The sequence below is a fragment of the Aulonocara stuartgranti genome (genome assembly GCF_965226115.1).
Source record: "Aulonocara stuartgranti genome assembly, chromosome: 23".
Lineage (NCBI taxonomy): Eukaryota > Metazoa > Chordata > Actinopteri > Cichliformes > Cichlidae > Aulonocara > Aulonocara stuartgranti.
The window spans coordinates 41,160,439-41,188,371 of NC_138958.1; the positions used below are offsets into that span (position 1 = coordinate 41,160,439).

The following is a 27,933-nucleotide window of genomic DNA, read 5'->3' on the forward strand; positions in this document are numbered from 1 at the left end:
CTAATTCATTCTCAAAGTCAACAGAGGTAAAGCAAAACCACTGAGGTAGAACCTGAAACCAGGAGGCTAAAGAATTTTCCATCATGGCCACCACAGGGTACGCCTTGCCTCTAAACACATTTGCAAACTGTCCAGTTGCATCTTTAAATAAATCCTCTATTTAGGACAAACATTTTTGTTATGTAAAACAAGAGAACTCCATAGATAAGCTGAACCTCTTATAACAGGATGAGATATACAAAACTGTCAGATGTACTTTTGGTCATTTTAAGGTGGACAGCTCTTAGTGTACTCCACAGTAAGTTAGAAGTTCAATAAAAACCTATGCTAAAATGGTGACTTACAGCAGGTTCAGATATGCTGACACTAAACATAGTGCAGTTTAAGCTTAATTACTGCTCACAAAAATGATGACCTTTTGATGGTGCTAGATAAAACATTAAGACACCATCACGGTTATCCAAGTTTTTTTGTCCCTAAAGTCAAGCTGGTGATTTAAGCAGTTTAAAGGGACGTATTCTGTTCATTCTAACACTGATTCTATTACAGTAGCTTTGAATGATTCATAGTTAAAAAAACATAAAATCCTTATTTATCTTACACTGGCCCTTTTTGTAGCCCCAAAATACAGCTGGGGCTGTGAGCACTTCTACATACAGGGCTGTGCAAAAGTCTTGAGCTATATTTAATTTCTTTATATTTTGCAGAAAAATCAAAAGTTGGTGCCCCTATTTATTAAAATATGTGAAAACATATATGGAAGTACAATATATAAGGCAAAAAGACTGTTTGTACAACCACCTTTATTCTTCAGCATAGTCTAATCTGACATTGCTTTAAGTAGTCTTCAGGAATAGTTATCCAGGCTTCTTGAAGGACATCCCAAGCTCTTCTTTGGATGTTGGCTGCTTATCTTCTGTTCTCTATCAAGATAATCCCACATTGCTTCAATGTTGAGTCACAGACTCTGGGGAGACCAATCTGCGACTGATAGTGTTCCACTCTGTGCTTTGCTATGTGCTTCTTTGTCAGGTCTTTGTCTGACTTTTTCCCGTTTCTTAAGGACACGACTTTCAGATACTGTTGATCTGCTGAATAGAGTATTTAAGCCTGCCATTTCTTCTTTTGTCCTCCACTTGTCCAGTTTCCTCACATTTTTCAAGGATACACTGCACACCATGCTAAGATATGTGGGGATCATCTTTTTTGTATCTTTGTATCTTTTCATATATTCAACCAAAGAAATGGGAAGGAGTTATGTGTTTTTGTGACAGGCTGTCACCAGAAAAGTTCCTAAAAAAACAATTGAAAATGGTTCTTTTGCTGATTTATCCCTTGAGATAGATGCTTTTTCTATTTTTAGCTTGCTTAACAAGTGGAGGAAAAAAGAATTGGTAGCCATATCTACATATGTGTCTAGATTTAAAATTCATGCAAGTTGTTCCTTTTACATATTGCCTGTTTAGTAATCAGGCCACACTTTCCAATTTCACCTGCGAGGTACTTTTGCTGACTTTTTGAAGAGGAAGCAAATGTCCCGTGGGCTATGCCACTTTTGCACAGCAGTGACTTGCGGTTGTGGACTGTGCCATTGCATGTAAGATGGGGGGTGACACAACGGTTTCATCAGTCCTGTCAGTTTTTCTGTAGCTGCACTTCAACTTCCTCATTGGCTCGTCAGTGCTGTTTCCTCTTTCGCGAACTGATATGATTCTTGTTCAGCAGACAACTTCTTATAGGTCTGCTCTTTTAATCTCCAGAAGAACACAAACAACACAAACCTTTGCTTTACAAAGTAATAGGTGTGCGCTCTGTCGCTGGGTTTGAATAGTCTTCGTTTTTCAAAGGCCGCATGAACATTGAGCCGTACGTGAAGCTTGTGCAAGACTGGTGAGTACAGAGACATCGCAGCAGAATTTAAGCCATTTACTGACACATGAAAGCTCTTTAAGTCTAACAACACGGTGATCTCTTACATGTCCCCAGCTTCAATGCGCCCCTACCTGTTTTCTGTGTGAGGGAGAAAGAAGCAGCAGACTGAAAACTTGGACAGTCATGGATGTCTAAGTGCAGTAGCTGTTTGTGTGTCTGTGTGTGTGTCGAGTGAGTGCGTGATGTCGGGAGACACCAGCACCCTTTCCTGGAGGAGCATGTCTCTGACCAGCCAGTCAGATTCCTCGGACCTGTCTCCAACAGCGGGTGTCCACAGGGATGTCCTCTCCCAGGTGAAGATCATCAAAGTGTGTTTCCTCAGCAACAGCCCCAACCTGGGCAAGAACTTCAAACTCATCCGCTGTGAGGAGGGATGGACTGTCAAGGTAGACCTTTTTTTACTCTTACTTCATACTCTACTCTAAAACTATAAAAGCTTTACTCTGCTGTGCTTATCAGATAGACTGAAATGCTTTAATAATGTTCTGCCGCCCTGCTTTCAGCTACTCTTCTCTAAGTTTTCCTGACTTTATTGGCATCACTGCACTCAGATGTATTCTTCATACCTTCTTCTAAGACAACAAGGAAGTCTGTTTTGGATTTCTGATAACAGGATGCACACACTGATAAACAAGCCTTGCGCTGGCATTTAGCCTTCGCTTGAGTTCTCTAAACCTACATCAGAACGGAATTTATTCACATGACACAGCACGCGTTGTAAAGTTGATATCAAGCTTATACTGGAAAGCTAAAATTCAATATGCTTCTCTGTAATTATTTCAATCCCAGAATCTGATCAGCACGGTGCTGTCCAGCGGCTGCGTTGGTCCAGAGATAAAATACACCCAATGCTACGGCCTCCTTCTCAAACACCTCAAATCCTCAGAGATACACTGGCTGCACCCTGATCTCACTGTGGCTGAGCTCACCCACCGCTACGAGCAACAGCACCTAGAAGCTGAGTGGAGGTTGGTAAACCTGTCACATCGCTGAATATTTTGTTTTGACTGGTTTTGACTGGGCGGTACACTCAAAAACACAAAAAAAGGATTCTTCGGCAAACATGAAGCGATATTTTTGAGTAAAATGCAGCTGAAATGTATCAAATCAAAACTTTATTTATTCATATGATTAATCATTAAAGAAATGTGCTTGGTATGTACAATCTTAAAATACAGTAAAGATATTTTTTTTAGCCTTTTTTGGATAGGGACAGCTTAGAGAGACAGGAAAGTGGGGAGAGAGAGAGGGGAAGACAAGTGGCAAAAGTCCACAGGTCAGACTTGAAGGCAGGCCTCTCCAGCCATACAGCATTTGGTCGCCTGTGCACCCACTGAGCTAAGCATCCCACACTGAAAATATTCAAATAAAGTGTACTCTGTCTATCTAAATCTAACAAAAGTATCGATACTAAGCCAGGAATCTGATATCTCACAAATAACCAGCTGACATTATTGCTATTTGTGATATCTCAAAAATAATATAAAGTTTATGACCGTGAACTGTGATCTTTATTTATTCAGATATGACTTGAGGATCAGATACATCCCATCAGACTTTATGAAAAAATTCCAAGATGACAGAACCACCATGCTCTACTTTTACCAGCAGGTCAGTAAAATTGTCAGTGTTTTTGCACCTTCGTCTTAGCGGTTTAATTTAGGTTTACACGTTTACCCTCAGGTACGAAGTGATTATATGCAGCAGTATGCCTCAAAAGTAAGCGATGGAATGGCTCTACAGCTTGGCTGTCTGGAAATCAGGTAACATCTCATGGACAAAAGAAAAACTGGGCAATAATTGTGCATACTTTCATGGAAAACTGATGAATGGTACTGTTACTACTTACAGGAGGTTCTGCAAAGACATGAATCCAAACGGATTGGAGAAAAAGTCAAACTTTGAATTTCTGGAGTAAGTTTAGCATGCATAACCTTCCTACTTCTCATGCTACTGCCTGTTTACCTTTTACCTCAGGCCTTTCATGCCTTTGTGGTACATGCGTGTGTACCACTTTATTGTTTTTGTTAGTTGTTTTTTTTTAAATAGGCCTGCGCCACCTATTTAATCAGCATTTCTCAGAAATAGAAGGGCTTTCTATTTCTGAGAAATGATATGTGGATATGTGGTGAAAGGTGGATGAAAAGGAAGAGTAAAAATGACCAGATGCAGTCTCCGGTTAACACAAAAAGCTACATAAAGTGCATATTTCTAAAAGTGAAAGTTTCACATTACATATTGTTCTAAACTAGAGAGATGCGGGGTTGCATCAAGTTTTTGTTTCATTATAGCTGTCTGACTTCCCTTTATTCCTCCATTAGGAAGGAGATAGGACTCGACCTCTTCTTCCCCAAAGAGCTCATTGACAGCATGAAGGTATGGAGCCAGAACATTTCGATACAATTTCTGCCTAAAGTTACAGGATGAAATAAAATGTGCCTGATTGTCTCCATCTGCATCTGTGTATCAGCCCAAGCAGCTGCGTCGCATGATCCAGCAGACATTTCAGGGCTACTCGGCTCTGAATCAGGACCAGTGCATGGCGAAGTTCTTCACCACTCTGTCTCAGTGCTGGTGCTTCACACAGGAAAGCTTCGCCTGCCAACTAGTGGTGTGTATTTGATGTGTGCACTGGTTGTCACGTATACTGGCACTGAATAAAACAAGTGGTGACTGAATTCTAACAGTAAAAACTTGTTTTGTTTGAAGATAAAACGCAGTGCAGTGCTTTATATATTTATGTTTTTCATTTCTTTGTGTTCACAAAAATGGGATCTCTTCTCTTCTCAGAGAGGTTTCAAAATTATTAATGTGTGTGCTTTGTGTCTCTGTAGCAAGGCTGGAGCTTAACAATAGACTTAGTTATTGACCCTGATGGGATTAGTCAGCACACTGAGAACTCAACGGTGAGTTTGAACTTTCTCTTACTTCTATTAATTTTTGTTTGATCTCTTAAAACAAATCTGTCATGGTGTGTGTGTGTATGTGTGTGTGTGTGTGTGTGTGTGTGTGTGTGTGTGTGTGTGTGTGTGTCTGTGTGTGTCTATTTATATATAAATATATTGTCTAAATCTTTTAAATCTTTTCAGCCCATCTGTTTGGCCAAGTTCTCTCAGGTCCGCAGCATCTCCTGTACTGCAGAGAGTGATGGGCGAGCTCTGCTCAAAGCGCACATTGAGGGAGCCAAACAGGTAGCACTGAACTTCCTGATTTGTTTAACTGCTGTGTTTTGTTTCATTTCTACCTTTTTCATCAGTTCCCTGGAGGCGTCAAATTGTCAAAGACTTCCAGGGAAGTAATGAAAAAGAACTGATGAAATTTTGAAGTACAGTAGGTATCATTGTCCCCATCACCGGGGGAGAGTGATAGGGTTTATGATCTGGATTTTTTTTTTTTTTAAATCACACTGCTTTTACAAACAGTAGTTGTGTTGTAGAAGTCGCATTGACTATATCTTAATGCACCCAGTGTTTTTTAGTTCTTAGTGCAGATTAAATATCATGTATCTTCCACCCTCCAGCCGCTGTCAGTGAACACCTCCTCCCTGGCAGTAGCAGAAAACCTGGCTGACCTGATTGATGGCTACTGCCGACTGGAAGGCGCTGAACGTTCACTTATTGTCAGCCCCAACAAAGGTAAAAGTAATGTCCATCCATGCAAAAAGTAAGGGTCTTGAGATTAAAAAATGTCTTTTACAAGCGTGCCCTGGCCAGAAAAACAGCTGTATAATGGAGTTGCATAAGCTGGTATCACATGCATACTGGAGACTTTACGAGATATTCATTCTGCAGCTCATTCCAGGGGGAAGGAATGCCTTTCCACCCATCTTCTTAACCACTTATCTAGCTAAGAGTTGTGGGAGGGCTCAAGTACGTCCAAGCTATCATAGATTGACAGGTCGGGTATAGTTTGGACAGAGTGCCAGTCTATTGCACTCTTTTTTTCTTTTTTTTTTACATGATAACATGTGACATTTCCATGTAACCCACTCATCCTGCTTAATCCTGGCACTTACTTTTGGCCTCTTGGCTCTCACTTTCCATGAATTTGATATTACATTTGACATTAAAAAATAAAATTAAGCCATGTTTTTCCCACTTATTGCAGTAAGGTTTAGTATAACAGAGCATGAGACTGTGGAAAGAACCTTTAATTGCCTATTCCTGCCACCTATGCCTTAACCAGATATCTGACTCTTACAGGGAGAGATACGCGAATGAAACTTCCTGACATCCCAAAATGGTGAGCGTGATGAGTCAATTTGGAAAGTTGTGGGTTTTTTTTAAATGTTATTAAAGGTGACACATTGTTTTCCCTCGGTGGGGATAATTTAGTAGAAGCATAACGTATGTGGGTGTAGTTTATTTTAAGATCTTCCTCCTCTGTGTTCATTTTTTCATATGTCTACCGCTCACAGCTGATATGTCACAGATGTTTGCTGAAACGTTTGCTTGTATACAAAATGTTACAGAAAGAAAGAAACATTTTTCTCTCTTCTTCTTCCAGTGCTGGTTCCAGTGCTCACAGTAAAGGTTTCAGTAAGTACTAATCCAGCCTCTAGAATTTTACTTTTAACTTTAAAAGCAATGTATGTATGTATACTAATAATGTGTTTTTCTTTTATTCGTTTAACTTTAGATTCTGATATTTATGCTGAAATCCCTGAAGACGGAGCTGACATTAGTGGTGAGTAGCATTTTACTTTAAATCAAAATTGATCCTGAAGCTCACGCAGATTGTATCGCTACCAATGAGCCAAAACCATCTGTCAGTTAAGGTGTTTGTGTTATTGCGATGGCCAGTTGTGGGGATTTTGTTATATAATCCCCTGCTGCTCTCTTCCTTATTGAGAAAGAATGAAAATGTTAAAACACTGTTGCAAAACAGCAAACTAAGAAAAGCTGGAGTATTCAAAGTGAGTAAGTGGAAAGTTAAAAATGTACATGTAAAAACTTCCCCGGGTTTAACCAAAATTATACAGTACTGTGCAAAAGTCTTGAGCCGCCCTCATTTCTGTATATTTCCCTTCCAAAAAGACTGAATCTAGTTTTGTTTTTTTTTTTTAGGTTTTTTTACGTAACCTTGAGCTTCCTGAAAGTCTTTTAATGTTTTTCCTTGGACATTGACTGCTCTATACCAGTTCTATAACTTGGTTTGGGGTTTTTGTTTGCTTCTTTGTTGTTAAGGTACTTCAAACTTATGAATCATTCAAACATAAAAAGGCACCTAACTCAAGGGATGAGCCAGTGTTCTGTTTTCACATAATAACTTGGCAAAGAACCAATTTCTTTAGTTGAATCTATTAAAAATTATTTAGATAACACAGTTTGGCAGACAGGCACCGGGAGGGGCTCAGAGTAGAGCAGCTGCTGCTCCACATCGAAAGGAGCCAGCTGAGGTGGTTCGGGCATCTGACAAGGATGCCCCCTGGGTGCCTCCTGGGTGAGGTGTTCCAGGCATGTCCCACCGGGAGGAGGCCCCGGGGCAGACCCAGGACACGCTGGAGAGATGATATCTCTCGGCTGGCCTGGGAACGCCTTGGTATTCCCCCGGATAAGCTGGAGGAGGTGGCTGGGGAGAGGGAGGTCTGGGCCTCTTTGCTTAGGCTGCTGCCCCCGCGACCCGGCCTCGGATAAAGCGGATGAAGATGGATAGATGGATGGATGGATGGATGGATGGATGGATGGCAGACATACAAATAATATTTATGAACCAGTGAGGTGATCCCCAAAGAGCTGTAAGATGAAAGCTTGGGATTTCTCAACATTGTGTGCAGCGTGTCCTTAAAAAATCTGAAGAAACTGGACAAATGGAGGATAAAAAGAATAAATGGCAGGTGTGGGAGATGCATCTGGCTATTGATGGGTTGATCGATGTGTTCGCTGGAGCCTCATCAGAAATGGTCTTGGTTCAATGGCCAGCTGGTGTCAACAAGTACCATCAAATTTTGATCCACTATGAAATACTATCTGAAAAGCAACTGGTCGACAACTGCTTCATTTTTCAGCATGTCAGTGATCTCAAACACACTGCCAATGGTAAAGCTGCCTTTAGACTATGATGAAGAATAAAGGTGGTCATACCAAATATTGAATTGGAATTGTACAAACTCTGTTTTTGACTTACAGTATTTTTATATAGGTGCGCAGATGTTTCAATAAATAGCTGCACCTATTTTCCTGGTGGTATATTTTTGGAAAGACTTTTACATAGTACTGTATATTTATTTTGGTTTACACCTACGCAGGGAGTTTATTAGATGACAGCTGCAGTGAGGAGTTTACACCTTCTGGGTACTTGTAGTGGCGTGTATGCGGTACCTTTGGTGCAGGCTCTCTGTGGCTGGTGTCAAATACTTTCGAGTTGTAACATGGTCTGTTTCACCTCTTATCCATGTCCAGTTCCACCTCCATACTTTGGATGTCACTATTAAACACAGATATCAGGGCTTTATATATTTATAGAAGTACATTGACTGATAAATAATTTAGGGCATTTAGATCTTATTTACTTGTTTTCTTGGTGCACTACTAAAAACAAAGGTAGCTTTTCCTTTTTTTTTTTTCTTTTATACTTGCTTGCTATGTTCCTTTAAATATCCAGGAGATGTGGGTAAGTAACAAAAAGTGCCTGGGTTGGAGAAAATTTTGCAATTAAATTAAGGTTATTATTATTAATATTTACATCAAATTATATGCATGAGCTGTTATCACAGCTCACATTGTAGTTTCACTTTATATGACTCAGAAAATGAACATACTGCTGCAAAGTGTGACACAGAGGATGTAAACGTGTCCCAGTAACATGTAAAGGAAGGAAGTACAAATAGTGGCAAACCACACATCCTGTTGTGTGTAGGCTTTTCTTTTTGTTTTTTTGTTTTGTTGTCTTGTCTTGTTTGAACAGCTTTACATTTACAGCATATCACCTACCTTTTAAAAGAGGGAAACGTGGAGTTTTCTCAACCTGTGCCTTTGTTTCTGTGTGCAGAAAGGCACAAGATCTCCAAGGAGGATTTCGTTGTGGGACGGATCCTGGGCGAGGGATTCTTTGGAGAGGTTCACGATGGAGTTTATAAAAGCCCAGTGAGTCCATCTGTTGTGTTGACTAACTAGCCTCATGCTAAGGCTCAGACATGCTTGATAAGAACATCCCACAAATATCCATCAAACCCAAAGCTGAAAATATGAAAAAGGTTTGCAAATGTAAACCACTGTGCGTGTGTGTTTGTCTGCAGACAGGGGAGAGGATCCGAGTGGCCATCAAAACATGTAAGGACTGTTCGGCTGATGTAAAGGAAAAGTTTCTCAGTGAAGCCGGTGAGTGCATTGCAGCTGCAGTGATTGTTTCCTTTTCTTTTGCACTACACATGTCAGCCAGCATGTGTAGGGGTTTGTGACGCAACTGCAGCACGTAGGAATTTATAACAAAAAAAGCACTTTAGGGCCAAGTTGGGTCTTATATGGGTGGGTTCTTATACACTTGAAAATGAAAGTGTTGGCTAATTTTTGCTTAAAGAAGTAATGAGTAAAGTGTGACAAGCCAAGAGTGAAATGTGCTAGTTTAGATCATTTGAAGGTTTTTGCACCAGTAACGAGGCTGATGTAGTGAACTTCCTGTTGTCTGCTTGTGGTTTCATGTAATAACTCCGACGGCTAAATGTGGGAGTCTGGAAGCCGCAGGTTTTATCATCCATTGCAAAAACATCAAAGCTTGAGACGTAACAAACTTTGATGTTTTCTGTTCTGAGATAGACAAAACATGATGCTGATGGTTAAACTGTTTAAATCAAGCGTTACATTTTGAAATTTCATGGTCACAGGACGAAATAGCCGACATTTTTGTTACGCTTTTCCCCCAGAAATGCCCTGCTTCTTCTTCCATGATCATCAGCAACACTCTTCTTATTTTCTTTGTTTAATCCAGCATTCACATTTGCATTTCTATGTAGCACTCGTTTTGGTCTCAACCTTGTCCTGTTGCACTCATCACGCTTCACTAGCTGCAAATTCACCAGCTAGCCGCACGTTTCTTTGCTGGGCATGCAGTGGGTGTTAAAACAAAATGAGCAACAGAAACTCCTCTGGAATCAGGTTTTTAGAGTTAATCAAACATGCACTTTTGGGTGAAAACTGTATGACAGTAAAATATATAATAACATTCAATTAAAGAGCTGTGGGGTCTTTTAGGGGATGCCACATGATGGCTCTCCTCTGTAAAGTAAAGTTGAACATGTTTTATTTTTAAGCCTATCAAACATGAGCAATTGCCCGTGCTCATCTGATAGGAGGGGCTTAGAAAAGAGAGGGGAGAACTATCGATTTTGCTTCTGAAGAAAATAATTATAATCTTCCTCATAAAGTATGAACAAGACTTGCACGAAAAGCAGAAGTCAAATGTATTTTTAGATAAAGAGCTTAGGTTAGGCACAGTGGTGTGATGGTTAGCACCATTGCCTCATAGTGGGGAGGTCCTGGGTTTGAATCCACCACCTGCCTGGGGCCTTTCTGTGAGGAGATCGCATGCTCCCGGTGTTCTCTCTGAAGCCATGCAGTCAGTAGGTTTAGGTTAATCTGTGTAGTTGTCTGTCTGCCTAGGCTGGAGTAATGCTAAAAAAATTGTAAGCAGGACTTTGGGGCTAGTATGGCTTTTGTTATCTATAAACAAAAAGCCATAATATAACCAAGAACCATTGCTGCATGTAATCTCTGTCTGTCTCTACATTAATAAAGTCTGAATTCTCTCTGTTAAAGACTTGATGAAAAATCTGGATCACCCCCACATCGTGCGTCTGATTGGAGTCATTGAGGCCGATCCTGTCTGGATTGTCATGGAGCTCTATGAACACGGAGAGGTATGTTTTTGTGTTTTTATTCTAATGGTAAACCTAAAGTATCACAACCTAAACCGTGACTTGCAACTGTGCCTTGTTTCGCTCACAGTTGGGGAACTACCTCATAGAGAACCAGTACAGCCTGAGCACAGCGACGCTTGTCCTCTACTGTCTACAGATATGCAAAGCTTTGGCTTACCTAGAAGGTCTCAACATGGTGCACAGGTAGCACATTTTCCACAAGTAGTGTGCTTTCATTACCTGCAGTGTATTTTAAGAAAGAAGCTCAGCAGGACTGAATAAAAACATTTTTATTTTGCAGAAACTTTAAAGCCTCTCTGCATGTTGTGCAGATATTAAGTGAAAATGGTTTGCATGCTGATTTCTTTTGGTGTGATGTTTCTTTATTCTTCGCGTCATCTTGTGGTTTCTATTTTCTCTGTCTGTCTGTCTGCGGGCCATAGAGACATAGCGGTGAGAAACATCTTGGTGGCGTCTCCAGAATGCGTCAAACTTGGTGACTTCGGCCTCTCTCGCTACGTAGACGACCAAGAGTATTATAAAGGTGCACACATCGACAAGTTTCGAATGTTTGTAGAAGTCAAAATAAATATCATGTTTTTGCTTTGCCCGTTTAACTGCACCCATTAACTTATTGAATCTCAATTTCTCCTCTGTGTGCAGCTTCAGTGAGTCGTTTACCAATCAAATGGATGGCGCCAGAATCCATCAACTTTAGACGTTTCACCACAGCCAGTGATGTCTGGATGTTCGGTGAGAAAAAACAACAACAAAAAAATTCATTCTCTCAGTTACACATGTAGGTCTTTACTCCGTCTGAACACAATACAGGCTTTTATTAAACCAGGAACAGAAACAAGTAGTGCTTAAAGTTAGTTTCACCGCGGTACAGCTTGAGGTTTTCACTCAGTTGATTTGTAATTCCTCAGGCTGTAGACTGATGTGAACCATGTTATTTAGTCCTTCCATCTCTCATAGCACACAGTTTTTGGGCTGATGTTAATGCTTGAGGAGTCCACTTCAATTTTTTTTTTTTTAAATTTAGAGCCAAATCACAACAACAGCCGTTTCACAGGAGCTGTTGTTTTGGCATCTTGAGGCATGTGAGGCTCTGCAGCTAGTGAGTCAGCCAAACGTTGGGAGTTTTTAAAGATAACCCACCTCAGCACTCAGCGACCCATCTGTGCAACATAATGTGGTCTGCCGCTTCATGCCTGAGTTACTGTGGTTCCCAAATGCTTTCTCTTTGCAGTAATACCTCTTACAGCTGGTCATGAAATATCGAGGGGGGAAGAAATTTCATGAACTGAGTTCATAAAGATGCAGATTGATTTCTGTAAAAGCAGACTGTGCCTGATTTTACACACCTATGTTGGGCTACAGCTATCGATTTTAGTGATCAAGTGTTCTACCGATTATTCCATTAATTAATCGAGTAATACCCAACAAATACTTATGTCTTATTAACTACTAAAACCAAGTATTCAAAAGAGAAAGAGGCAGGTCTTTAAAAACAGCTCATAGGTTTCCAACCTAAAATAAGTCATAAATTAAATGGGTTTAAGTCCTCTGAGAAGGCTTTCTTATGCTAGGCTTACACTGTGCGATTTTTGGCCCATTTTGAGCCGATTTTTCAGTCGTGCGACCGTTTTGGTGATCGGCCCGATTTTGGCCTTCATCGTACGTCGTGCATCATGTAGTATACGTGGGGTAACGAGAAGCGATTAACACCTCACGACCAGCTCCCAATCATCAATCGCTTGGTCGGGAGGAGGGTGTCACCGCAGCTGCTCACACTGCGCACGCGCAAACACATAAACGTCGGTGAGCACGGCAGTGCAGCATGTGATCTGGACACAAGCGATGGAGGCACTTGTAGAACTTTGGAAAGCTCATCCGAACCTTTTCGATGTGGCCTCACAAAATCATCACAACCACAACAACCGTGACAATAGTTGGATTTACACTGCTGCTCAATCACAGCTGCTTGATCAATGTTTTTCGTTAGCAATTTAGCAAAGTTGATGGTGGTGTGTGTGTGTCTGTGTGAGTGAAAGACAGAGAGGGTGAGTGAGCGACAGATTTTCTGTTATAACCTTCATTTTTATGGACGCACAGTGTGAGCACTCAGGTCGCATCAGAGCATCGGGCCGTATAGTGTGAGACCCTGCAGACCCAGTTTGAGCAGGAGCGGAATCGCGCGACTGAAAAAATCGCACAGTGTATGCCCAGCTTAAGTATGTGTGTCTGTGTGCGTGTGTGTGCATATGAGCAAGTGTGAAAATGTGATTGAGTATGTTTGTCTGTAAGCCTTTGAAAGAGCATGTGGCAGCTACAATGAAGAAAAGTGAGCATATCAACTTCCTCAGAAGTGAGCACTTTGATGCAACGCTTCCTGCTGCCGAAAACAGGCGTGCTGGTGTTTGCAGCTGTCAGTAATTATTGTTAATAATATTTAAGTGACCCACCTAAAAAACCCAAGTCAGAGGCTCAGACTTTCCTGGAACATGTACACATTTTTGAAAAATATTTTTTTAAAATATTAAAATATTATCAATACAATACAATACTACGGAGCCCCGCAGGGGACATGGGAGAAAAAAAATTAAGACGGACTTTTGCGAGATCTCGCAAAACTATCTCGGGATCTCGCAAAAGTTTTGCGAGATCTCGCAAAACAAACTCGGGATCTCGCAAAACTTTTGCGAGATCTCGCAAAACTTTTAGCCGCATTCTTCGGACGCTGGCTCGAAGCTGACCGGGAGGTCGAGGCACGATGTGCCGGGAAAGCGGTGTTCCTCCCGGCTGTAGTAGATCTCGACCTCCCGTTAGCTTCGAGCTAACGGGAAGAATGTTTTATATTAATCATTTGTAAATCAGTGAAACAAGTGAACCAGCCATCATCATTTTACATTGTGGGCTACAAAAAGCCCATAAGTGGGCCATACCAGACCACTGAAACTACGTTATGAATCGTAAAATCACCAAAAAAAGAAAATGCTCCTTGTTAAAAAAAACTGTAATTCCTGTAGTAGATGGTGTCAAAATAGGAATGTGTTTTTCATCGTTTATCTACCAATTAATTAAATAGATGTAGATTGAGGTGCTTTATATGGGACATAAAGACCGTACAATAATACAAATCAATCAGTAAGAAGAAAAGCTGTAAAACTTAAAGGTAAAAATCTATGCACTTCTTCACATTTTCCAAAGCTGTCCAATGTCCCACATTCTGGCCCCGGACCGTATGTTTGCTGTAAACTAATGTTACTAAAGCCTAGAATTGAATATAATTTAGTATGCATGCTGCATATTATGGGGCGCCGTTTTTAAAGTGAAACATGCTGAAATTAACGTCAACATTTTTTCACATTTAGCTCAAAACCTTACAAAAACATGTTTTTTCAAGTAATTTTTTACAACATTTAGTAAAATGTTTGTAACTTTTCATCAAATGTTAAATATTAAATCTAAATATTATATTTAAATCTAAATGTTAAATGTTAAATGTTAAATCTAAATGTTAAATGTTAAATCTAAATGTTAAATGTTAAATCTAAATATTATATTTAAATCTAAATGTTAAATGTTAAATCTAAATGTTAAATGTTAAATTTAAATATTATATTTCAATCTAAATGTTAAATTTGCATGTTAGCCTAAACATTTAGATTTAACATTTAACATTTAGATTTAGCATTTAACATTTAGAATTAACATTTAGATTTAGATTTAAATATAATATTTCGACTTAACATTTAGATTTAACATTTAAAATTGTGTTTTAACTATGAAAAGTTACAAATATTTTACTAAATGTTGTAAAAAAGGACTCGTTTTGAGCTAAATGTGGAAAAATGTTGCCGTTAATTTCAGCATGTTTCACTTTACAAACGGCGCCCCATAGCATGTTACTAGTAACAAGCGCTGCAGTTTTGGACATTTCCTGAGCTTGCCAGTAACAGCTACAGCTCCGGTAACAGTGTGCGTAGACAGACTCCTCTTTATTCTATTACAGCGTCATCTTCACTGCTGCTGTTGTTTCTCATGAGTCTTTTTGTTGAGATAAGTAGGGGCTGCTTGAGCTTAATGGTGTAAGACATTTTATTCACACGCGTGCTCCTAAATACATTTGTACTGGTTTTAGTCACAAATTTAGGTGAAAGGCTCACAACTGTGCAGTGGTCAGTGGCAGCTGAGTGCTGCATAGTCGTGGTTTAACAAAGCATCACAGTAAAGAATTTACATTAGGGATTTTTTTAGTAATCAAGTCTCTCAGTGAATAATTGCAGCCCCACACCTATGGGACTGAAGACATGCTCAGTACTTTTGTTCATGTGATGCAGAGATGTCAAACATACGCGGGCACCAGATTTGGTTGGGCAAAGACTCCAATCTGGGCCAATGGACAGCTTGAAAAATGTGACAGAATGCATAAATTTTCACATGCATTTTCATAAATTTTACAGCTTTTCTGATTAATAAAGACCCCTCCCTGCCACTGAAATTTATACTGCACCAAAGTAATTAAGTAGCAGATAAATGATGACAATAACGCTCCTGTTTTTAAAATATCTACTATAGAAATTAAATTGTTTTTCCCATTTTTTACAGTCAGGTCACAGGAAAAAGCATGATACAAAATTATTAATTTTGTTTCAAATCACCTTGTTTGATTTGAAACAAAATTAAAAGTGTCTAAACATCATGAGTGTGTCTCTCTAAAATCTGATGTTCAAGCTTAAATCAAGTTTCATGTCTGAAATAATAGTTTAGTTGGGAATCATCTTAGAGACAAATCTGCTGATGTATTTATAAACCGCATTTGCGTGATGAAAGTGTAAGTGCCAGTCTCAGTGTGAATAGATAAACATAGATTATTTTTAATATAGCTAATCGTGTGTGTGTGTGTGTGTGTGTGTGTGTGTGTGTGTGTGTGTGTGTGTGTGTGTTCAACCAGCTGTTTGTGTGTGGGAGATCTTCTCAATGGCCCAGCAGCCGTTCTTCTGGTTGGAGAACGGGCAGGTGATCACCCAGCTGGAAGCGGGCGTTCGACTCCACAAACCGCAGCTCTGCCCGCCCATCATCTACTCGCTGCTTACCCGCTGCTGGGCCTATGAGCCCAGTGGCCGTCCCAGCTTTGGCCAGCTTGCCTGCTCCCTCAGGTGCACACTCACCTAACTGAACACATGACCCCCAGTACATGCAGAAGAACTGATCCCACTATTCAAAGTTATATAAACTGATGATGCCTGTGTTTAATAGTGACGTCCACAGAATGGAGGTGGAGCTGGAGAAAGATGAGAGGCGAAACAAACCACGGTCCAACTCGATAGCATTTGATCCCAACCACACGGAGCCTCCACCAAAGGTACCAAAGGTGGCTCAAGACTTGCACAGCACTGCACACACATATATTTTTGTTGCGTTACAACGCATCTTGAAAGTGAAATACACCAGAGTTTCTGCTTATTAAATGTGTCAAACTTTTCACTTTGGTCTCATAAATGAAGCTGCATCTGCAGATGCTACATGCTAGTTCCTTCATATTCAGGTTCCTAGAAAGCTGGAGATAGTGTGGAAGTAAATGGGGAAAATCCAGTCTTTCATTAACTCACACAGATCACTTTCTTTTTCACAAGCAATTTTCAACCATTTATCTTTTCTATACGCTTATTGTGATTTTTAAAATGTCTTTTTTCATGTGTATGCAGTTTAAAGTTATGTGCAGAATGAATTATGTAAATGTTTTAACCTACATATTGTCCTCTTTCTTTCTCTTAGCCTTCCAGATCAGCAGGCAGCACCCTTCCCCAAGGCTCACACATACAGGTATCTAAACACACTTACACACACAGATATACAATAGTGTACACATACATGTATATTAGTGTCTAAATTCAGATTCAGCTGCGCGCGTCCCCTTACCCAGGAAACACATATTCAGTGAATGTTAATACAGTTTTGAAATTTTACCTTCACAAAACCGCTTCTTATCAGCAATTGCATTATTGATCTTTTCATATTGCTTAGAGTCACGTTCGTCGGTGGAAGCGCTTCTGCTAAAGGGGTTAAAATTGGATGACTGGAGGATATAGCGGAGGAAACAGAACACGTGACAAAATCATTGAAGGGGAAAAACTGTTTTACATAAGCAACTGAGAAAAAGTTACAAAAAACACATGAGGTTTTAAATAGCTATCTGCGCTGTATAATAAAATTAGTAACATGTCAAGGACGTGTGTGTGTCTGTGTGTGTGTTTGTGCATGTGTAGGTACCTCCAAAGGATAGCATCCCAGCATGGGAGAAAGAGAGAGTGGAAGAAACTTTGGAAAGACAAAGAAGAGAAATGATGATGGACAAAAAGTGGCTGGAGCAGGAAGAGAAACATCTGGTGAGAGATCACACACACAAACACACACATAATGCAGCCAGGTTTGAACCACAGGAGTTTAGCAGTGTAACAAAATGAAGTGATACATGTCTGATATTATTTCATGGGACTATAATTGATTACACATAAAGCACTAAAGCTTCTTTTTAAATGTGTTTTCCTGTAGGGTCCTGTTGTGGGACGAGATACACAGATCGAGGTACTTTCTTCTTCTTTTCCTCTTGTGCAAATCATGCTTTGATCAGCACGAGGCAGAAACCCAGTTGAAAATACAGCTGCTCGGCCATGCAAACCCATGCCGTGAAGCTCCTGATGCACAGTTTTTGTGCTGATGTTAATACCAGAGGAGATTTGGAGCTCTGCAGTGTTTGAGTCATTACAGTACTAGCTATAGCTATGCAACCACCTCAGCAGTGAGTAAACCCACTGTGCAACTTTAAGTGATTTCCCACTTCCTGGCAGAGTTACCATGATTCCTAAATGCTTCAGATTTTCTGGAATACTGCCAACATTTGATCGTGAAATATCTAGGTGGGAAGAAATTTCATGAACTTACTTCCAAGGTGCGAGGAGAAGGACAGAGATCTGGTGACAGATCTTCCTTAATGCTTCAGCAACACATGAAGCATTAAGGAACAACTTTATTGGTTGACCAGCGTGTTTCAGCTTATGGCTTTCATCGTGGTCACAAGTCGAAACACGTTGGTCTTTTGTCCATATAGTGTAAAACTATAAATGTTAAATTGATCTTCCATCTACAGTTCGAGCTGACAAAAATTCAGTGGTGACTTGTTTTCATCAACAGAGTTTAAACTTTTAAGACACAAACCTTGTTGTGCTTTAAATAACTCATGTGGTTAGCTTAATGACGAAGTTGATTTACTCAAAAATGTGGTAATGGTGTGGGGGTTGGGAGGGTGATTGGTTTAAACATATTAGTTTCCAAAGATTATTTAAGTGCTGCTGGCTAACCGTACTCTGTTAAGTTGATAAAGAGTATCTGTGTCACTGTTTCTCTGTTATTTGCAGCTTCCTCACAACAGCTCAAAAAACGGTGAGTCCACTTTAAATTTTTAGGTGTCTTCAGCGTACATACACTTTTCTTAACTGCAGTGTAACGTACAAAATTAATTAATTAATTAACTAATTAGTACCTTTCAAATTTACTCCAACATTTATAATCCTTTTTTTTTTTTAAACTGTTAAGCATCAGCTGTTCATGGAGTGTGCAAAATCCTGTGCTGTTGGCATTACTAGTCTGATACATGGCTTTGATTTATTAGATTCTCTTCTGTGTTTCAGGTCCTCCACAGAAACCTCCAATGCCAGCTGCACAGGTAAAAGTGCACAATAAAGTTTTCATCGAAAATAGTTAAGAAAGGGTTGAAAATGTGGACATTTTAAAGCTTAAATGAAGCTACGTGTCAGTAAGAGCTTTCTTGTACTGCTGCAGCCTCGTCCCACAGCTGAGCTGGACCGATCAGGTGATCAGGTTTACACCAGCGTCATGGCGATGGTGAAACAGGTGGTCCAGCTGAAGAATGATGTCAACACACTGCCGGCTTCTGAGTATCCCAATGCTGTCAAGGTAGGTCTATGTTAGTATCTATGATACACTGAGGATCACCTTTTTTCAGAGCACACAGTACTGACAGCAGAGGGCGCCATTGGTTTAGCTCAAGCAGACATAAAGCTTTCTATCAGGTGTAGGAGAGTTTATACAACTAAACATAAGTTCCAGCATTTAAAACATGGGACATTTGTAGTGTTATTAAAATTAACAACAGGTGAACTAGAGGGGCAACAATGAGACAACCAATGTTCCCTCTAAGCTGCGCGCGTGCGCAATTGCGCACTGCTGGCACGGTCTCTGCGCACAGAAAATCTGTGTTGCGCACAAAAAAATCTAACCTGAATTGAAATTAAAACTAAAACTTTAACATTCCTGTTTTTCAGTGTTAGTCAGTAAGTGACTGGCTGCTCCCGTATGGGAATAGAACGATGCCACCTTATCCCATAGTCCAGCCAATGATGCGATTCACATTCGTATACACGCAGTAAATCAACGTCGTTGACAGGCTATGACAGTGTCCTTATGCGCCGACACCGGTGTTTTAGCTAGCAAAGCGGGCTGATGTGGAGTGAAGCCACGTTAATGACAACGTGTACAACCATTGGAGATGTGAGCAGGACAGACGGAACAATTGACGGAAAAAGTGTGGACTTTATACCAGTTTTTAAATTGTGTTGATCGGCCACGTAAAACCAGAGTTATGATAAAAATATATGCAATGTTTGGTTTTCTTCCTGAATACTGTCGTTGTTTATATTTACTGCGGGAAGTAGTGATGTGTCGGTCGGCTCTTAGAGCCGGATCTTTGATGTGAACGACGCGAGCCGTGGGGTTTTTTTTCTTTCTCTCACCCTCTCTCTCGCATAAAAACTGCAAAACACGTAAAAACTCAAAACACGTACAAAATACAACAGAAGTGCTCCAGGATGCTAGGGGCAGTGTTGAACTTTTGTTACCTAGAGGCTACACAAGCCAGCAAGTACCAACGACCAGATTTGGTGTGTGGTAGTAACAGGTAAATGAACATTTTTTAAAATTATTTAAATATATATGAGTGCTTGTGTATAAATACACAAACAATACACATATGCTTTCAATTGTGTAATTTAAGTGCATATATTTATATATATACATATATAAATAAATTCCTTTTGTGCATAATTTTATATTATTGTTAATAATAAATTAATTAAAGCAACAAAACAACCTGAAGAGCCTGTTCGGAGCCGAAAGAGCCGGTTCTCTAAAAAGAGCCGGAAATCCCATCACTAGCGGGAAGAAACAGTAAAAACTGCGAGAGTGCGTTTGAGGAAAACGCTCAAACGCACTCTCCGCCTATCAGCAAAAACAACACCAACCCCCCCCCCCCCCCCCCCCCCCCCTTCCTATTGGTGGAAAAATGTACCATGTCGACCAATCAAAAAACTATATATGGTAACAGATGTTTAGGAAGGGGGGAAGTTTTAGGAGTGACGGCGGTGTTTTGATTTGTGAGAGATTTGCGACGTTTAGCGCAAATCTTGTGTAGTTAGTGTGTAGTGTAGTGAGTAGTTTTGTTGTGTGTGTCAGAACAATGAGGCGACTGCTGAATATTACAGGTGTTACAGGAGTGATACATCTCCTGCTGTCAGGCCTGCAGGTACCAGGCTGTTGTTCTCCTTTATCTCATAGTGGACAGAAATTATTTTTTGGAGTGGCACAAATAATTTTTGTGACATCAGATTTGATGCAGAACAGCTGATTGTTCTGTAAATAGTTTGAAATGTATATTTAAAAAAAACACCTTGGCTTAGGGCTGGGCGATATGACCCAAAATTCATATCTCGATATTTTTTAGCTGGATGGCGATATAAGATATATATATCGATATATCTTTTTTTTAAGCCATAAAGTAAGAACAAAAAGAGAGTTCTTAGTCAAAGCTGTGTCCCAGATGTCACACAGGCACTTTTATTAACATAGAGCAGATGTACATAAAATTTACTCAAAAATAAATTATGAGCATTTATTAAATAATAATGCTCCATAAATAAAAGAAAACAATGTTGTTTTTGTGCATAACAAAAAGCTCACAAATGTGCAGTCAAAATGTAAAGTAAAAGACGAGCACTATAACAAAGACAGATTTCACAGCTGCTCTGTTCCCAACTTGTACTGCGTGACTGACAGCCTGGAGTTTGTAATCCGCTTCGCAACCACGTCTCTTATCAGGTGCCATTTATGGTCCTTATACACAGTAGGGTAATATTACGTTGAAGCACAGTACGTATCACTCCGCGAGGCTCAGCCGTAATGCTCCGACAATCCATCAAGCGGTGCAGCTCCGTAGCTTACCAAAGTCGTACTAAAACATTTTTTGACAGATTGCTGAGCGCCGTGTTCCACATAAAATCGGTTTGCGGCCATCAAGCACAACCAGAATTCATACATAAGGCGCGCTGTCAACTTTTGAGAAAATGAAAGGATTTTAGTCCGTGCAGCACCTCTGGGCTGCATGGCGTTAGCGTGGTTAGCTAGCTAACACGTTGACGCCGTCCAGCCCCACGCACGGGGCGATGCGCAGTAACTCGTTAACGGAGATTTGCCGTGTCCATCTTGTCGCTTCCTGCAGGTGAAGCGATGGGGGAGGAGGGGGAGTTGTGTTCAGTGAAGGAGAGGCGAAGAAACCAGTCAAGCCAAATCACCCCAAACACCTCATACCAACTGTCAAGTACTGTGGTGTAGGGGTAATGATTGGGACTTTGCTTTGCAGCCGCAGGACCTTGGTGTTTTTCAGTCACTGAGTTAAACATGAACTCTTCTGTATATCAAAGTATTCTAGATCTGTCCAACAGCTGAAGTTTGGCTTAAAGCTGGGTCATTCAACAGTGATCCCATGCATTGCAGCAAATCTACCACAGAATGGCTGAAAACAGAGAACAGTCAAGGTTTTTACAGTGTTAAAGTGAAAGTACAGACCTCAACACAAATGCCTGCAAACATAAATGAAATAAAGCAATGCTGTACATAGCAGTGGACCAAAATTCCTCTGCAATAATGTGAGAGACAGATAAAGTCAAACAGAGTGACGTGAAAACTTTCATGAATGTCTATTGTCATTTCCAAGGGAAATAAGGCTTTGATACCAACTTCTGCAAGCCAGTAAAAACTGAGGTTATCATCATGCAGTCAAAAAGTTTAACACATGTTTGCATGATCAACACATCTCACACCACATATGTAGAATTTCTGACTTAATAGTTTCATTAAACTAGTTAAGCCGACTACAATAACAGCAAGGTATGTTGCAAACACAGTACAGAGGTGATATATGCTACCTGATTAAGTCAATTGTTAAGAATGCAGAGCTTTGACATACCCTTTAATCATAAGATAATAGATCTTTTCACAACCAATGTTTCAGCCCTGCAGCAGATTCGTCTTTAACACAAGTTTCCACAAAGGTAATGTCACAGGCTTGCCAAGCAGACACATCAAATCTGATTTCGTTTCACTTTTCTTTCTCATGAGAGGAAAGAAATTTGCTTTTTAAGCAAGTGAAGCCTTAAAGAGGCTTTGTGAAGTCACGAATACCCTTAAACTCTATAGCGGAGAGGTTATAAAGGAATTTCGGAGTTAGCCAAGAGCTTATCCAGCTTTTCCTCTTTATAAAATTCTACCGTCTTCACGTGTAAACTGTATGCAGACTTTATAAAAGAAATGTCTTATTTAAATTAACCATGCTGCAAGCACGTCTGCAGAAACGTGAATTACATTAGATGCAAATTGTTTAGTCACAAATCATATGAGAAAATGAACACATGCACTAAAGGTGTTTCTTTCAAAATAAAAGTCTTCTTACAGAGGATAAAGACATCCATTATTTGACGGCACTGGATACAGGTTACACATTAAAAATCTGTGCACTGGCTGGATGCAGGTTTCTCTAGAGTAGCTGTTTTAAGATGGCTATAAAATTCCTTCTTTTCAATACATTTCTACCATATTTGGGTTTAATGAAAATCCTTCAAGAATGTAATTATGTAATTAATTATTTCTATTGTCCACTTTCTAGATCAAGAGTTTATCTTAAGATAGAGAAACTGAATGGTTCAGTGAAGGAGAGGCGAGGCCGAGTAACGTTGCGTAAAGACGAAAGTGGACGAAAGAAAGGCAAACTTGCGGCTCCGCAAGTATAATTATAACGTAACATAGACTATATCGATATAAAGGATATGGTCACATCTTATATCTCGTATAAAAATATATCGATATTTTTTAAAAACTCGATATATCGCCCAGCTCTACCTTGGCTTCATTTTTAGGTAAACAGCTGCAAAAAACTTAGTTTTTTGCATAATCCAGTAACTTTTTTGAAGAAGTAACTATATAATTAATTGCCCAACGTTGGTCATTATATACTGTATTTTGCAGACAGAGAGTTACAGGACTCTCTCCCAGACCACAGACTCATACTCATAATACAAGTCAGAGCTTTACAGAAAATAAAAACAAAGTTTAACTTATTTTAATTTTTAAGTCTTTTTAATTTTCATTGTAAGTGGGCTAAAGCAGTTAATTTAAAGTGGTCTAACATAAATGTAAATGCTGTAATTTGATTATTTTAATAAACCATGTAACTTGGATGGATTCGATGCTGGTGTGACCACAGTGCAAACGTCTGCTGCTGTCCAAGGGACCGCTCAGGGCGTTTGTGTGTTCGCTCAGACACGTGAAAAATTAGAGGGAACATTGGAGACAACTCCCAAACTCATCATGTCCATCATTAGTGCTGTAACTGTACGATACACGGACCTTTTTTCAGGAATAGTTTGAGCCACTGACAGTAGAGGGCGCTGTTGTTTTAGCTCATGCACACATAAAGCTCACTATCACGTAATGGAGAGTTTACACAACTAAACATGAGTTCCAGCTTTTAAAACAAGGAAGACTGTTTGTATTTGAGTAATTGATCATTTTATCCTTCCTCGTCCTTACTTCCACATCTCTCACTCCATTCATCTTCGCTTTTCTCCATCATCCACCTGCAGGCAGTGGGTATCGCTCTCCGGACCCTGATTCAAAGCGTTGATGAGATCCTGCCCTCTCTGCACTCCTCTGTCACCTCAGAGGTAGGTTTCAAATATTGTCTGCCTTATGTTTTGTGACAGTGTATGCATATCAGCCAGCAGACCAGATGCAGAGGGATTTTCTTTGAAGATTCACATAAACAGAAGTTATGTTGTGAAACAACGTTAAATACTCAGTGCAAAAAGGCTTTTTGGCTTCTATGTGTGTCAATATAGAGATTATTACCATTTGACACTTTATGCCATATATAAGCATACTAGATCATCTTTTCAGTCTTTATACTTTTTTTTACCTCCTGTTGTCTGTATGATCTGATCTTCCTTCTGGTCCATCCTAGATTGAGGGCACGAAGAAACTGCTGAACAAGGATTTGGCAGAGCTGATCAATAAGATGCGACTGGCCCAGCAGAACTCCATAACATCACTAAAGGAGGAGTGCCAGAAGCAGATGTTAGCTGCTGCTCACACTCTTGCTCTTGACTCCAAAAACCTCCTGGATGCTGTGGACCAGGCTCGAGTCAGGGCCAACCTTGCCAAGCCTAAACATGACTCAGAAGATGAAGAAGATTCTGGGGAAGACACATAGGTTCCCTGCTGATCAAACGAACTTGAAATTTGGCTTTAGTTATGAAAGGATCAGTTCTTTTCTTGAGGACATGTGGAGGCTATGTCCTTATGGTGCAGCTCTGTCCCGAGGGGACAGGGGTGTATCAGCTAATGAAAGATGTCATACTGTATTTGTATATGCGCTTAAACAACTGAACTGAAACGCTGAATGTATTAATAATATTTGTAGTGTTTATTCTATATTTTTACTATTAAAAATTATGACCTTTCTGTGTTGCAGTGGTCATTTTATGATATAAATTAATGATACATGATACACCTGTGGTATTAATGTAAAAATTCTATGTTGCTTTGTTCTCAAGTTATTGCATTCACACCTGTGACCTTGATCTTTAGGTCCAGATCACTTCAGTTTGAAGTCATTCAAAAAATTTTATTTTATTTAAATTTTGGTATCAATTTGAAAAACCTACATCGCCTCGTTCTGGAGTTATCCCAGTCACAAACTTGCTTGTCCACGCTGGCTACCCGCCCAGCAGTTTGACAACAATACATCTGAAAGGTAAAAAACTACACTGAAATGATGTACTAAAGTTTGTTCATGTGCTCATGTGGTTACCGCAGCAAGCCATCAGCACACCCTTGAATATTGTACTTTTAACATCAGTCCTGTTAAATGGCTGTGGGGTAAACTCTCTAGCAGGTAATTTGCATAGCTGTTATTGTGCAATGACAACCTCAGGCAGCCTTGGGTGGGCTGTACAGACTTGAACTGCATTTATTCACAGTCGTTCACAGTAAAGAAAAAAGAAGACTATATTGTTGCTTCTAAGGAAAGTGGCCAACTAGAAATACTGTTTTTGACAAAACAGTTTAAAACTTTTTATTTTTCCTGTTTGTAATGTGAATAAATTGTTAAAATGTTAATATGTGTTGTTTCTCCAGACTTTAATCGTGAAATCCAACAAATGACACGAAACAGGTGTCGATAGCAGAACAAGCTGTTTGGCATTGACAGGGAAGATTTTATGAGTGGGCTTTAGGGACGTTGTTACTGAAACGCTCTCACACACTCTACTGAATATTTCACACACATTACTAAAACACTTTCACACACACACACACACACTAATGAAAACTGAGAAGATTTCAGTTGAACAGGAAGTTGAGAAAAACAAACAGTACATTTCAATACCGCGAAAACCACGCTGATGTCTACTCAACAGCTTGTTAGCAGCATAAGAGAACAATTTTTTGGCCTTGGTAGTGACCATCCGAACACTGTTGTAGGATAGCAACAAGTCTAGACCTCCTGGCCATGCTAAGTTGCACCATGGTAGCTGCACCTACAATCTGAAAAGAGGACTGTGTGACGGTACCTCAACTACAATGAAATTTTATCTGATACCCTGAATTTTTCACATGCATTCTTTGAGATAAGAGGCAATGAAGAGGATGTCGTAAAAATGTTTCACTTGTGCCCTGCAATGTATTGAGTCTTTCAAAACAAAAATCCAGACAATTTTAGACAAGAGGGAGTGCTAGATGATTATACACAAACTCTATTGGGATTTCTTGTTTCTGGTGTCTGATGTCCAGATGCCAAAGTGTGACTATTCAGCACATCCACACTTATACTTACAGCAGGTTGATGCTCCATGGCTGTCACATTTTAAAGAGTTCTGATGGTCTCTTTTAAGACTAATATATTTCACTTTCAGGCTGTTGAGCAGACATTAATGTAATGTTATCTGTATTTTGAAATGTGTTCTCACTGGTCACTGTCCTGTTCACCCAAAACACCTTCCTATTCAGTTTAAACGGCTTCCTTTTCACCTGAAACAGCTTGGTTTTCAGTAGTGAGAACCTTTCAGAGTTTTTATTAGGTGTAACCCACATATTCAACTCTACTCAACCCCAAAATACATTTCCTAGACAAACTTGGTACCACTATAGGGGAAATTGGGGCTTTTCAGTGGTATAAGATTTAATGCCAAGAAGCATCATTACAACTTAGAGATAATAGACAAATTTCCTTACTTTTTTGTAGGCTGACACGCACTCATCCAAATCTTTTAATAAGTAGTGCTGAAATTTTGTACTTGTCAAGTTTTATTAACTTGACAAGTCCAAGGCCTATTAACTTTTCTTAACTTGCCTTAGTTATCCTGACTCTTGCTAGCATAAAAAATGATTTATTACACAAAATTCACTGGACTGAACAATTATCAGAGTCCCAGATATGTAGATTTCCACAAGTTTGACCAATTTGCCAAGGTCTGGAGGAAGTCCCAAACCATCACCCTCAGGAAATTCGTTAGGTCTGCCCAGGGACCACTAAGGCTCAAACCTGCCATGAATTGGAAATTGCTGGAACACTAGCAGCACTGTCCACAGTGTTTTGCAACATTATTGACTGAGAGGGTGCCAATAAAGAAAGAAGCTCCTGCTCCAAATCAACACCTTTGAGCTCAGCTGCAATTTCCAGTTTACCAGATGGACAAGCCAAATACCTTCTGGAGAAAAGCTTTATGGTCAGACCAGTCAAAGATTGAGCTGTTTTGACACATTTACAAGAGGTACAGTGGGGCAAAAAAGTATTTAGTCAGCCACCGATTGTGCAAGTTCCCCCACCTAAAATGATGACAGAGGTCAGTAATTTGCACCAGAGGTACACTTCAACTGTGAGAGACAGAATGTGAAAAAAAAATCCATGAATCCACATGGTAGGATTTGTAAAGAATTTATTCGTAAATCAGGGTGGAAAATAAGTATTTGGTCAATAACAAAAATACAACTCAATACTTTGTAACATAACCTTTGTTGGCAATAACAGAGGTCAAACGTTTACTATAGGTCTTTACCAGGTTTGCGCACACAGTAGCTGGTATTTTGGCCCATTCCTCCATGCAGATCTTCTCGAGAGCAGTGATGTTTTGGGGCTGTCGCCGAGCAACACGGACTTTCAACTCCCGCCACAGATTTTCTATGGGGTTGAGGTCTGGAGACTGGCTAGGCCACTCCAGGACTTTCAAATGCTTCTTACGGAGCCACTCCTTTGTTGCCCGGGCGGTGTGTTTTGGATCATTGTCATGTTGGAAGACCCAGCCTCGTTTCATCTTCAAAGTTCTCACTGATGGAAGGAGGTTTTGGCTCAAAATCTCACGATACATGGCCCCATTCATTCTGTCCTTAACACGGATCAGTCGTCCTGTCCCCTTGGCAGAATAACAGCCCCATAGCATGATGTTTCCACCCCCATGCTTCACAGTAGGTATGGTGTTCTTGGGATGAGACTCAGTATTCTTCGTCCTCCAAACACGATGAGTTGAGTTTATACCAAAAAGTTCTACTTTGGTTTCATCTGACCACATGACATTCTCCCAATCCTCTGCTGTATCATCCATGTGCTCTCTGGCAAACTTCAGACGGGCCTGGACATGCACTGGCTTCAGCAGCGGAACACGTCTGGCACTGCGGGATGTGATTCCCTGCCGTTGTAGTGTGTTACTGATGGTGACCTTTGTTACTTTGGTCCCAGC

At 40.0% G+C, this 27,933-nt stretch overlaps 1 protein-coding gene across 1 annotated transcript; it reads left to right on the forward strand.

The window, feature by feature from the left end:
* Nucleotides 1-234: 234 nt before the first annotated feature.
* LOC309700021 (protein-tyrosine kinase 2-beta-like) lies at nucleotides 235-24,661 on the forward strand. Its single transcript, XM_082523358.1, has 30 exons — nucleotides 235-1,890; nucleotides 1,987-2,318; nucleotides 2,722-2,900; nucleotides 3,456-3,543; nucleotides 3,616-3,695; nucleotides 3,784-3,846; nucleotides 4,254-4,308; nucleotides 4,403-4,543; nucleotides 4,767-4,838; nucleotides 5,022-5,123; nucleotides 5,453-5,567; nucleotides 6,135-6,174; nucleotides 6,439-6,470; nucleotides 6,571-6,618; nucleotides 8,923-9,017; nucleotides 9,170-9,251; nucleotides 10,686-10,786; nucleotides 10,875-10,990; nucleotides 11,230-11,330; nucleotides 11,450-11,539; nucleotides 15,747-15,951; nucleotides 16,052-16,157; nucleotides 16,571-16,618; nucleotides 17,062-17,181; nucleotides 17,348-17,380; nucleotides 18,211-18,235; nucleotides 18,484-18,518; nucleotides 18,635-18,769; nucleotides 23,785-23,865; nucleotides 24,162-24,661. The coding sequence occupies exons 2-30, from the start codon at nucleotides 2,115-2,117 to the stop codon at nucleotides 24,408-24,410; spliced, it is 2,841 nt and encodes a 946-aa protein (XP_082379484.1). The 5' UTR covers nucleotides 235-1,890; nucleotides 1,987-2,114; the 3' UTR covers nucleotides 24,411-24,661.
* The last annotated feature ends 3,272 nt before the right edge of the window (nucleotides 24,662-27,933 follow it).

Excerpts from the sequence above, each read along its gene's own strand:
- LOC309700021 (XM_082523358.1), top strand. The coding sequence starts at position 2,115 with ATGTCGGGAGACACCAGCACCCTTTCCTGGAGGAGCATGTCTCTGACC. Across the intron at positions 3,847-4,253 it reads TCAAACTTTGAATTTCTGGA|GAAGGAGATAGGACTCGACC; the intron begins GTAAGTTTAGCA and ends TTCCTCCATTAG. Across the intron at positions 18,236-18,483 it reads TCACAACAGCTCAAAAAACG|GTCCTCCACAGAAACCTCCA; the intron begins GTGAGTCCACTT and ends TCTGTGTTTCAG.